Raw genomic sequence first — 13,943 nt, 5'->3', positions numbered from 1 at the left:
GTATGGTTTATGTGTAATATATATTATGTATATATATATTATGAGTCGATGCAAAAGTTATCACTTCATATTCGATTATGTATTGTTATCAACTTTAGAATTATGAAAAGTCAATAGTCACAATTGAGTTAGGTCTAAATTAGTAACTTGGTGTATTTCAAATCTGTACGAGCATGGGTGTAATACAGTATTGCTATTTATGTCTCTGATTCATTATATAAACTATTATAATAATTCAGAAGAAGGTTTTGTAACCTTGCCACTGTTAATTCAATCGATGTGCAAAAATAGTATTTTAGTATTCACTCCCAGTGACGAGTAACCAACACTTACCTCAGCGCAAGATATGACCAGAAGAGGAAGACTACAGCTGCGTCCATCACAATGTTTTTTTTAATCTTCGTCTTAAGAACAGAAGTCAGATTTTGCTCTCAGACAGTGTGAAGTCCTTTCTGCTTTGGTGGACTCGCTGATCGAATGTCTGCGCAGGAACTTATATGTTAGAGCCGGTATTCAACAATCATCTCTGTGTAGACGCATCTCCGCAAGGATGGCGAGCTCATCTAGAGAACGAGGTAGCAGCATGAATCTGGAACAAAGAGGAACAGGCTCTTCACATCAATCAGTTGGAAATGAAAGTAGTCATTCATGCCATCCACCACTGGTCAATATCACAGAGAGACAAGCTATTAATGATCCACATGGACAACTCAACAGTGGCTTTCTGCATTAACAAAGGTCAACGAGATCACTATCTCAACTACACCTGACATTTCAACCTTTCGACCTTGTCGACAGTTTGAACCTCTAAGTTAAAGCATGTCACATACCAGGAGCTTGCAACATCATGGCAGACTCCCTATCTCGTCTTCTTCGTCCATCACCAACAGAATGGATGCTGCATCGGGAAGCGTTTCAACTAATCAGTCAAGCATGCGGATTGCCAAGAATAGATCTATTTGCAACATGGTTCAACAAACAGACGTTCTCATCATCCCGTGGGAAGGACTATATGTGTATACGTTTCCCCCTCCAGTGCTGCTACTGAAAGTCATTGAGAAAATCAGACAAACGAGGCGCTTACAAATGATTTTGGTCATGCCCTACTGGCCAAGAAGAGATTGGTTTCCAACACTTATAGAAGAGTTAGGACAACCAACACTACAACTACCAGAGTGGAAGAATCTTCTCATCCACCCCCACACAAAACCAGCGCATGGCAAGCCAATCTTCGTCCCGACTTCCGAGAGCAGCAAAAGTCAGTTACCATAGCCTCACTGAAATCCACTCGCACACTATATGATGACAAATGGAAACGATTTGAAGAATGGACTCTCAGCGATCAAGGCGACTCATCCTCAGATAGCAGATTATCTATGCCATCTATGTCATTTCAGAGGTCTGCAAGAATGTCAGAATGTTATGCTCTAGACTTTAATCGAACGAAGTTTGATGCAAGTCACCAAGAAACAGCTCACTTGGGTCTACGATGCTATGTCATCGCAAAGAATCAATTGCCAGGTCAACCGCATACCAGCCTTGACTTCAATCCTGGGGCCTCATGATATGCAAGACTTATCATTATGTCCAGTCAGAGCACTGAAGATATACATTGCACACTAGAAGACAACAGTTCAAGCGCCTATTTATCCCTATATCTACTGAGACACCTAAAGAAGTATCCCGCAACACTCTCTCCGTGTGGATCAGAACTGTTATACTTAGAGCATATAAAGCAACAGGATTAGACCTTTTGCAAGTATCCATCCCACACAAAGCCTCTACGCTAGTGCTACATGGAAATTGCTCACTATCAACTATAATGGAGGGCTGCTTTTGGAAGTCAAACACGATGTTTGCCAACCATTACGTACAAGACATAGCCTGGGAGGACATCACTGGCATTCAACAGTTTGGGCCTCTCATTGTTGCTCAGCAACTAACAGTTCCCCGAAGGCACTGACTTCACTCACCCAAATTATCATGTGATCTGTGGAAACCAGATGCTCTGCAGAGTATAATGGTGGAAAGTTCATGCGTCTTGTACAGACTAGCATGAGTGATTATGACCCTTTACTCATAATGAAGATACTTGTACATGAAGAAGGGTCACAACTAGTCTTGATTCCTATATCTTGACATTTAGTTGCTTCAGAAACTAGTAGGACACTAGTTACCTTTGATGCCAACACATGCCAGTCGACAAAGCCTCCTACAGAAGACAAGTTCAACTGGATGTGATCCCCCCAGAATCTACATTGAATATTAGCAGAACAGGATCAGATTATTGCCGTTACAAGTTCCCAAGGGAGGAAATTTGGACGCAATATTAGCATACAGCCAGCAGAATCCAATGTGGTCTGACCCACCGCCATTCCTGTCAGATTCTGTAAGCAATTAAGCATGAGTCAGGATAAGGAAAAATATGTAATTTTCTGAATAAAATTGATATTTTATACTTATCCTTACTCATGACAAAACCCCTCCCAGCCGCCCCTCCCAGACACTCTGAATTCTCATATTCTTGTGTCGGGTGATTATAAGGAGAGAGTGATTATCATGGCCGATCAGCTGACAGTGTGCGTGAGAGGGGAGATAACTCGTGGGTGAGTGTAATTTTTACATTCGCTTCTTTTAGAAGGGAACTTCAAGGGATTTCAGGTGTTCCACTACCTTAGCCAGGAGGAGGAGATAAGCAATTAAGCATGAGTCAATTTTATCCAGAAAATTACATAATTATACATATGACAGCCACCAACAACACTGACATGATGAACAATCACAGGTTCCACTCATGACCATCAGGCAGCATGACATCAGTTAGCTGTACACACTATACACAGAAATTGTAGAGTCTCATATGTCAGCAGCCCTTCAATAGATAGTAGACTGAAACAAAGTTACAGGATAAGTCTAAGCAGGAGGTGAGAAAAGCTGCAAGTGTTAGAATTAGTCTAACAAGTGTGACATGTGGAGGCTGCTGTCTACAAAGGCACTGGCCACCAGATTCAGATAAGACTTCCCTAACACAGTTGCAGAAATGTGAGCTATAAATGACGTCCAGTGATGTGAAATAGTGGAACAGTGAAAGCTATGTCAGTGTCTATTCTAGGACGCGTGATTGCACGCAAATAATGATCAAATCGCGCCTAATAAAACAACAGAGGGCAAACTGTCGTGGATAGTAATTTGCTCCATAACTACCTTTCAAAAAACATGCGAAAAAGCTTTATATTGATAAGGAATGACTTTTTAAATCGGAGTTGGCCCCAGAGTCAAGTTCGAGTGATAACATGTACACATAACAGAGGAACCTCCCTTGGTTAAAACCACTATCAGCCTTGGGGAAGCGAAATTCCATTCATATCAGTATGAAAATAGATAACATTTTTCAATGAAGTTATGATTTGATTAATTTATTAATTCACAGTGTTAGACTATGAACTCTAAACATAATGCTTGTGTACAGCACTTGCAAAACTCAGTTTCGTCGATCTTTTTTGAACATCAGTTCGTTTTTGTTTCGTTTTCGAAATCAGACAATATTATCACTTGAAGTTGCAGACTACAAATGAATACGAAATTCTTATTTACAACGGTTTATGGTAATTTGGCGTTAATAATGTCACGCGAAAGAATGAAAATAACTGACTTTTTTGCACAAAATACCACTGAGAAAGCAACAGTGTCCGCCATGTCTCCCCAAACCGATACGTCTGTTAAGGAGACGTGTGAATCAAAAGGCGAGCAAAACCGCGAGACCCTGCAGCAAGACCCTGAAATGAGCTTTGTGCTATGATATGTGACTATTGTAGCCAAAATAAAATGAGCAATAGTTTCACTGGTGGTGGTTGCAATAACTTTCATACATCCACACTATTTTGAAAGATGATAATACAGGTATTCCCCCCTACATTTTCCAAATCCCCCCTCCTTTTTTTTGTAAGGGGGCGACAAATCCCCCCCCAAGATTTTCAGTTCTAGAATAGACACTGCTATGTGACAAGCCAGGCTGAATGTTTGCTGTGTGCGTCCTTCCGGGCCTTCAGCCTCAGATAACAGTTTGGACAGTTAATATTATGGAATTTCCTAACATGTTGCATGCATGATAATACAGGTAACAGAAAAGGAATGTACTTGACTTAAAGTGGGATTTCTCAGCATTTTGTTCTGGTGAATGTAGATCTGATGGGCATAGTTTAATGGTTGACATTCCAGTCATAAATGATTCATGCAGTAACACATAAACGAATTCACACGATCAGAATATTGCAACCCCACCTGTTTGACAGTACTTGCCTCACAGGCTTGAAATTACACTTTTTTATTTTGACATTCGGGCAACTTAACACAATGATGCCCCCTCCTCTATCATCCCAATTCTCCATATTGTTTGTTCATTGAGATACTGCATTGGATGCATTTTACAGCATGTGTTCAACTCTATTGCATTAGTGATTATGAGTTCTCCAGTACGTTTAGAGGTTAACTTCATGTGTTGGCAATGCATCACATGGAATTTCACTGTCATTGGATGTTGCGTTCGGGTGCCAAGCTACCGTAATGCACCCTTTCACCTCAGTGTTTGCTGCATTACAATTTCCTAGTTCCCTTATTTTTTGTTGATAGTATATCAGTATTCTAATGAGACCTGGGCGTGGTAGACCAAAATCAACGACACAACAGGATCGTCTCATAACGTTGATGGCCCTAAACAATAGGTTCACCTCAGCGCCTGCCATCAATAGGAAATTCCATACACACTCTGGGCAACTAATTTCACCCTCAAACGTTAAAAATGTCAAGCCTGTCTGAAAGCAAGGCGGCCTTTCAAAGGTGTTACCCTTACAGCTCACCATAAGCACCAAAGATCGGCATGGGCTAGGCAGAATCAGGGATGGGCTTTGCGCCATTGGCATTACTCCAGGTTCTCAGATGTGTCAAGGTTTTGCCTCAGATTCACAGATGGCAGAAAACGTTGTTGGTGCCATAGTGATGAGCAGTATGCCAGAGTGGCAATTATTGACCTTGATCGATATGGGGGTGGTAGGGTTATGGTGTGGGGCGTGTTTACACATGACAGGTGATCTGGTTATCATTAATGAATCCTTGACCGGTCAGCAATATGTTGACAAAAGTTTGTGTCCTGTCGTGGCTCCACTGGGTAGAATCATTGGCAGGAATTCTGAATTCCAATATGATAATGCCAGACCACATCAGGTCCAAATTGTCAGCTTATCTCGGATGAGAGGGCATACAGACATTGGACTGGCCCTCTAAGTCACCAGACCTGTCCCCAATTGAACATCTATTGGACATTCTCGGTCTAGGGGCGTTGGCCAGGGACCCTGCACCCAGCAGTATGCCATCAAGGTGTCGTTAATGTGTTACCGAATCGTGAATGTGTTGCCTAATATGGTGGTGGACAAACCAGATATTGAACGTCATGTCCAAATTTGATTTAGTGGACATTCAGCCCTATTTCACATTCACTGTCATTTCATCAGTTCCCATATTTTTTTGTCAGTAGTATGTTACAATGAACACAATGACAACACCACTGAGTTGTGTGCAGAGTGATATGGTATGGAAAGGCACCATATGTTCAATTCAGCAAGTATAAACAATTAAAGTAACATCCACCATTTCTGTTTTAGCATCAACCATGCTGGAAGATCAGTACAAGATCTGGAAGAGTGGGCGTGGCACTGGTAGACCGTTCCTTATATCTGCTAACATCGACTACCCAGAAGATGTGTACCTGTATCCTTTCCTTGACCGTCTACCCAGTGGCCTCTCCTTGAACACCTGCCGTGTGGCCTCTCCCTCAGTGTCTTTTCCCTGACCATCTGCCCTGTGTCCTCTCCCACACTCAGTGTCTTTTCCCTTACCGTCTGCTCTGTGGCCTCTCCGATGCTCAGTGTCTTTTCCCTTACCGTCTGCTCTGTGGCCTCTCCCACACTCTTTCCTTGACTGACTGCCTTCTGGCCTCTCATCCACTCAGTCTCAGTGTCTTTCTCTGACTTCTTTCTCTGAATTCTGCCCTTTGGCCTCTCATCCACTCAGTGTCCTCTCCCTGACCGTCTGCCCTGTGGCCTCTTCCCCAACTCAGGGTCCTTTCCCTGTCTGCCCTGTGTCCTCAACCCCACTCTGTCTTTCCCTGACCATCTGCCATATTGCCTGTCCTTTACGCAGTGCCCTTTCCCTGACTGTCTGCACTGTGGCCTTCACCCCACTCTTTCTTTGCCTGACTGTCTGTGCTGTGGACTCTCCCCACTCAGTGTCCTTTCCCTGACCATCTGCCATGTGGCCTCTCCCTTATTCAGTGTCCTTTCCCTGCCTGTCTGTCCTGTGGCCTTTCCTCCACTCAGTGTCCTTTACCTGATGGTCTGCCCCGTCGATAGGGAAACATCAAGGCAACAGCTTAATGACGAGCTGTGTCCTTTAGTCATGTGACATGCCATTACAATATATGCAATCAGTCTGATGTTGACACACCCAGTCTGATGACAGGGAAAGATGGGATGGAATTGTTTGCTGTCCTAGTTGGCTTTAGTGAACACAGTGGTCAGGCTGGTAGTGGAGTCAAAACATCCAGAGGTTGTTTTACCTGGTAGATGTTTACAGGGTTCTGTGTAGTATACCAAGCCAAACTATACTACGCTCATAAAGAAACTGTGCATACAAAAATGTAAAATCTAAACTTATCAAACCTGTGTGGATAGTGACATGTATCCAGATCTGCCTACCTGGCGTATTTGGCCGTATTTTGTACGATTTTTTTATCAGTAAATATGATTTTATGCCCCCATAGCAGATTGTACACCAATCGAGATATATTAATCAAAAATAGTTTCATTCCAAACTATAGTTCAACTTTTAGTATTAACCATCATTGAGAACATCCTTGTCTGTTCTTCCAGTATTGTCTATCAATGTCATCGACACACATAGCCAAGTCCTACTGATACATTCCAATTGCTTACGAATGGCAACAGCATAACTAACCAAGCCATGGACAAACCCCAGGATTCGAAAATACAAAAATTATCCTTTCATCAATAGTTTATTTAGAAAGACACTTCCATCCCTGGTATAAGCAGGTCAACTAAAGGAGCCAAGTATGTGTGTTGCAGTGCAGACATTCAGGAGACAGGCTGGCAGGAGCCAGATTATATTCCTAATGAGATTGAACATTTTTACACCTCAAAATACACTTTTTATCCATCAAGAATATAATTTGAAGGCAAGTGGGTTAGGCAGGTCTATGTATCCATGCATACACATGTCGTGTTAATGGTTTCTTCCTTGAGACGTGCAATATGTCGTTGCACATGCATTCCGGGAAAGAGAAACAGAGCAAATAATTTCCACACAATACTGTCACTTTGGAATGCTCAACCCTTGCCCACCCTTGACACAGGTCCGTGTCTTGGAGAGAAATCACTTTGATGGTGGTTCTGTGATGATATGGGGTGGAATAAGAGCACGCCAAAGAACTCCTGTGGTGATTGTTCAGGGCAACTTAACTGGTGTGGGCTACAGGGATCAGATTCTTTGACCTGTGGCAATTCCTTTTCAGCAAAATCATGGCCCTGAGTTAACATTCCAACAGGACAATGCCCATCCTCATACGTCAAGGGTTGCTATGGGGTTCTTGAAACACAACAACGTTGACTTTCTGCCTTGCAAATTCATCGGAGCTCTCCCCAATAGATCATGTTTGGGATGAGGTGGATCGACGTCTACGCCATCATCCTAATCCACCAGATAACGTCCTTGACCTTGGAACAGAACTTGAGAGAATCTGGCATGACATCCCACAAGCCTTCCTTGCTTCCTTTGATAGGTTCTATGCTACGTTGATGCACTGCTGTTCTCAGTGCCGATGGTGGACATACCCATTATTGACCTTGTCACATGATCGTTTGACCCCTGTCCTGCTTGTGGACTCATGATGTCATTGTGATTGACATTTCAATTGAAATTCTTCCAACTTGTTATGGTCTCATGATCCCTCCGTTAAATTTATATGTACCTTTGACATTATTATCGTACTTATTAGCTGTGATGATAGTTTGACAATGCACAGTTTCTTTATGTGCCCAGTATAGGCACTTCACAATCATATTTTAAATAATATAATGAAAGAAAGGACACAAGAATGTGGTGAAGAGGTCATCATTTATTTGTCAAGGTCGACAGGACAAACTGAGAATCAGAATGCCAATGTGGGTACAGAATTTATCAATAAAAAGGCAGAAGGCACCAAAAAAAGATGTCAAGTTATAAGAAATTAAATCTGACATTTCAAACATTCAGTAGCATGTATGACCACCCAGTGCATTCACAACTTCTAAGCACCATCTCCTCATGGACTGTCTGATGTGTGTAAACACATTATTGGTGAGGTGGCGCCATTGTTCCTGCATAGTGGCACCAAGATCCTGCAAATTCTGGGTTTCATTCCTGAGAGTGTGTAGACATGTACCAAGATCTGTCAGAACTCAGTTACAGAGGTAACATCACACATTGTCGACCTTGAGGTTTTTCTTCAATCGATGCTTGGAGATCAGTACTATAACACTATAATAACTCTTATTTTCCTTTACATATATGAATTATGAAGTTGTTTATATTTTGACTCAGTATAGCTGGAATATTGCTGATCTAAAAAAACACCTTCCAGTCATTTTTTCACCATGTAAATGTTTACAGGTTTGTGTGTAGTAGTTGAAATATTGCTAAACATCATAGTCCAGTTTGTATAGACTTTTTCACAGAAAAACAAATAAAGGCTTGTGTACTCGAGATCATACAGACCAACTGCATCCTTAACCCAGCATCAGCTACACACCAGGATTCTGGTACCTCATCAAATGGGGCTGGATACAGTACATCGCTGTTCTCTTCCTCTTTATCTTCGTCTTTGAGAGAGTAAAAGTCTTCATCTTTCAGAACCAGTTTGTTACAACTCACGTTGACCGTGCTTTCAATGAGAAGAAGTCATTGTGATCGAATGACTTGCACATTTGCTTCAAATGAATTTACAAATAGTTTTAGTCAATCTGTTCAACACCTGCCATATATCCTGAATTTTTTAACTTATCCTATCTCACATTATGAAGCTCTCTTCTTGTTCTTTGACTGTGTGTGGAACATGCTTTAAGCTAAGTTGAAAAAAAGTTGTTGGCCTCTGACCACTCAACCCCTGTCCCTACCCCGATATCGACACCTGTCAGTCATCAGTAAGCTCACGTCATCTGCTGCACACATGATGGCCTGTACTTGTTATTCTCTCTCTTTTCACCTGAGACTATGGACATGCTTTCTTTGATGACTTGAGAATTCTCTGTCTTCCATTTTGGGAAAAAGCTCAAACATTGTGATAATTGCCACTCTAACTTTTTGGCACATTCAATCCATATTCTTTATGCGTGGATTGTCAAGGTAGGTGTGATTGGGCCCATCATTGTAGCCACTGTGCCAGCCTTGACAATAAGGCTTTCTCTAAATATAGAAGAGCTGCTTCCTGCTGTCTCGCTGATAGGGATAGGTGTAGAACAGATGATGGCCCGTCTTCTGCCAAGAAATCTAAGATTGATCAACACAAGAAATTGACAGCTCCTTATTCAAAATCTCGCTAACCAAATGAAGATTCCCTAGAGGAAGTTTCTGGTTGCCATATCATGTCCTCGACAGATTCCATCTGTCATCGGGTCACATGTGCTACAGACCAATGGCATGCTTTCCTCTTCGACATACAATTCCAGTGCGGCGCTTCAGCTTCGACAGGAGACTGACTTGAGAGCGTGGCTCTCTCACCAGCCTGTTCCAACCCATTGAATCAACCAGTTGTTTCCAGCGCTGCACTTATGTCTGCAGCAGAATTCACCTTTGCTCAGTACCGCATGCCCCATACTCTTTGTTCACAGCCAGTGTGCCAGTCAATACCACTGATGCGTCACTTTCATCTGGAGCAGTGTTCTCTACCAGTGCGTGGCTCTCTCTCGGCATGGCATTTTCAGCTAGTGCATCACTCACTACCAGTGTGGAGCTTTTGTTTGGTGCACCGCTTTCTACCAGTGCCACGCTTGCACTTCACAGTTCTCAGCTTCCAAGTATTACATCCAGATTTACACACACTTTTTCAGTGCTTCCCTTTGTTTATTCTGGTGCACTGCTTCTGTTGCCTGTTGTTGGTGTTAGAACAACGCATACATCCTTTCCTGCGGCTGGGTTTGCAGTGAGTCATGATACAGTTGGCGGGGTACACTCTCTCTCAGTTAATGCGGCATTTGTTACCTCCCCTGTAGCTGTTCCCTGTGTGCCTTTGACTTGTGACATGTTCTGTGGCTTCGGATGCTAGCATGGATGAAATTGATACTCTGCAGCTTTTGGTGTGGGTTGCTGACAACCTTCATCTTCCTCAAGCACATCACCTGCTGATCTGTTGTCTAGTTTTGATATGAATCTGGGGGATTTTCTATCTATTACTTTTCCTCAACGACATGCATCACCCAGCATGTGTTGTCTTTGGACAACTATGGTTTTGATCCAACAGTTTCAAGCTATTCTTGGCCAGTTGCCGTATTTCTTTTCCTATATGACGGCAATGCGTCGCAGGGGTTCTCTCCCCCTATCCTCCTGGGAGGATATGTTTCGCATTGTCTTGTTTCATCAACCTTGGTCTGGGAAGACTTTATTCAACGGAACAATTCAGGATGTCACCGACAAAATAGGTCGGGATGCACACATGCAAGGATCAGTCGAGATCTTGAAGTGTCAACGCATGCAAGTGGAAGATTCCTTGAGACATCGGTGACCTTCTAGGTATGTCCCATCCACTCCAAATCTGCACTCAGATTCTACAGACTCCTTTCGTGGTCGAAGAAACAGATACGATAAGTTTAAAAATTTGGTAACTTTAACCATAAATTGTATATTTATATACTTATCCAATCTCATGCTATGGATGCCTACCCAATCTGCCCATCACAGATTACGGAAGGCTCCAAGAGGAGGATGACAAGTACAGGCCATCCATCACGTGCAGTGGAGCTTGCTGCATGAGCTTAGTGATGACTGACAGGTGTCGATATCGGGGTAGGGACAGAGCTAGGTCGGGTGGTCAGAGGCTAACAACTTTTGTTTCAACTTAGCTTAAAGCACGTTCCACACATAGTCAAAGAGCAAGAGACAATAAGATAGGATAAGTATATAAACATACAATTTATGATTAAATTTCCAATGTCTCACACAGATAATTTTAGCTCACCTGACTGAAACTTATGTTTATGACAGCTCCTCTGAAACAGCAAGACCTGTGAACCTGAAAATATTGACCATTTGCGTATAATTATTGTCTGGTATGGAATGTAACTCATGGTGAAGCTTGGTGTCAGTGCTACATAACTCCCCTTGCATTAGTACAAATAGAGTAGTGGAACTTTTGTGTGTATGACATATATATGAGACACCACACCCCATTGTGAAACTTGAAATGCTGCAGGTATGTGAAGTTACATGATACCAATTAGAGCATTCACTGATCCCAAATATGTTGACTGTTCTGAGTTCATACCCAGCTCCATTCTGACTTTTAGTATGGCTGCTGTGTTCAGAGTTCAGGTGAGTTACAATGTCTGTAAGTCAATATGTGAATGTTTGATGACTTGCCCACATTGTTCAACTTGGTGTTTATGACCAGAACTTAGATTGCTATTGATTGTATGAAGAATATTTTCTAAATGATTCAGGACAGAAGGGCACCAGGTTATCATTCTTGTTGGAGATGTAATACCTTCAGATGTGCTAATGTTGCACAAGCTCTTTGGTACATGCATTCTTGTTTTTATAAATTAATCCGTCCATTCCATGAAGAAAGTTTACTGATATTCATCCAAGGTTTAGTGTCATTTTCACATTAATATACATGATGTAGAAGCTATTTTTGTACTTTTTATGACTGTAGGTAGGAATCTGTGTGGTGTTTGACTGTAGTAGAATTCCTCCTGCTTCTCCTTGTAGTCCAGCATCTAGTGAGCCCATTTTATCATGAAATACACATTGTGATTGGACATCAGTGATGGTGACAAGCATGAACGTAAATCAAAAGTGAACGTCAATACAGAATGATTAAGTTATCTTGCCTTACATACTGCACACTGATGTTACAAGGTAACTGGAATTCAGTGAAACCTGATATTCACAATCCCTGGTAACATGCTGAAGATGTGATATATTTCTTCCAATTTAAAAAAAATAGGCAACTGTGATTGATTTTCGTATCAGGAATTTGTTGAACCTTCATCCCTTATTACTGTTTCAGCAGATTGCTGCATTCATTGTTCTGAACACATTACAGAGAAATGAATAACTTGTCACTATCTCTGGTAGCTGCCTACCAACCACAGTCAAACACACAGTCAAACACACAGTCAAACACACAGCCAGTTTCTCACATGAACCTGTTATCTCTACAGACTTAGACCATAGATGTATATGCAGGTCATAAACATGACTACATGACGTGTGAGTAGATCTGACCTACATGGCGATAACAGGTTCCTGTGGTTTCATAACTCTGTTGGCAGCCCATGCATGTATGCACCTGCATGTATGATCGGATGTTCTCATTTCCCTCCCAGTACTGCAAGAAGTCATGGTCTTCTTTCTAGATTATGAGGAAGAGGAGTGAAGGAGCCATTGATGTAGCACCCTTGACTACACACTTTTGCAAAGGGAGTGGAAAACACTGCTACCCAATGTATTTAAGTAAAATGTGCTGGAAGGCCTCTAAGAGGGTTCCAAGATACCACACCACTTGGTTGAATCTGCCAAAGTATGCCAAGACACAACTTGTACGAGGCCCTTGTTTGGCATGTTAGGATCTACTGACGTGAGCTGGAACTTGCAGATATCACTAACAATCTCTTTGGGTTTGTAAACATTTGGTGAAAATGCTGACTCGACAACCATCTCATGTCCCAGGATCTCTAGGATGTTTTCCTCCATGCTCCAAGTACCTGAGGTTTACTGTCACAAGAGGGTAACTAGCTGGTACCTGAACCTGGAGTTGTGCAACCATGTAATCGCCATCATAGACTGGGCATCTAGCCGACCACAGACCAGTTCAGACTTGGTGCTTGGGTTGTAGGCAGAAGACAGGATAAGACCCTTCCACCAGGGTGGCAATATATGAGCCACACATGTGACATCACATCAGATATATTCCAATAGCCAGCTATGAGATTGTAGAAAGTATGTGAGCATTTTGCTATTGTAAATATTCGTATACATTTTAAATACCTGTATTGGAAAATTGAATGATGGTGTTACATCTGTTATTTTATCAAAATAAACTTTTACAACTTATTGACTATTATCTCCCTTTCTGAGCCCTCCTGCAACGCTACCTCTCAGACGCATGATGTCAACACTCAGTAATTTAGCACAGATGTGTAAGAGTGTAGTCAACAAGAGTCATCAGAAGATGACATATCCCCCCAGGCCTCCACATATTTGAAAGGACAAATCATCCGACAGTTACTTATTGTGTTTTCAGACTGAATTCTGAATTGTTTCCATGGAATTCATGAAAAATATTAATGCCATATGTCTGTAATCAGAAAAAGTCACCATTTCAAGATCTGTCTCATATATCTGCCAAGGTCTTTTGAAAGATATGAAATGGTTTTTGAGTAGTGCTCCAGAAACGAAGTCAGGAACATGTTCATGGAATAATAATAATAATACATCATCAAAACCTGTAAATAGCGAAAGGCACCACTTTGGGGTCTGCCACATATCTACGAAGTAACACTGACAGATATTAAGAAGTTTTTGAGTTCTGCTCTCACTTTTGAGAGTAAGTCAAAAATGTTTCTATGAAAACCAAGAAAATGATAAATCACTAAAACCTGGACATAGCAAAAGGCACC

General features: G+C 41.8%; 1 protein-coding gene across 1 annotated transcript in view; it reads left to right on the top strand.

Moving 5' to 3' along the window:
* LOC137258881 (transmembrane protein 231-like) overlaps positions 1-13,377 on the top strand; it is a 31,688-nt gene extending 18,311 nt beyond the window's left edge. Inside the window, exons 6-7 of the mRNA XM_067796575.1 lie at positions 5,658-5,763; positions 8,850-13,377. Of these exons, the coding sequence (XP_067652676.1) occupies positions 5,658-5,763; positions 8,850-9,015 (272 nt within the window). The 3' untranslated portion in view covers positions 9,016-13,377. The remainder of the gene's footprint in view (positions 1-5,657; positions 5,764-8,849) is intronic.
* Positions 13,378-13,943: the final 566 nt, after the last annotated feature.

This window comes from Haliotis asinina, chromosome 12 (assembly GCF_037392515.1).
Source record: "Haliotis asinina isolate JCU_RB_2024 chromosome 12, JCU_Hal_asi_v2, whole genome shotgun sequence".
NCBI classification, from domain to species: domain Eukaryota; kingdom Metazoa; phylum Mollusca; class Gastropoda; order Lepetellida; family Haliotidae; genus Haliotis; species Haliotis asinina.
The sequence above is the reverse complement of the archived record's forward strand: the minus strand, read 5'-3'. Positions and strand labels throughout refer to the sequence as shown.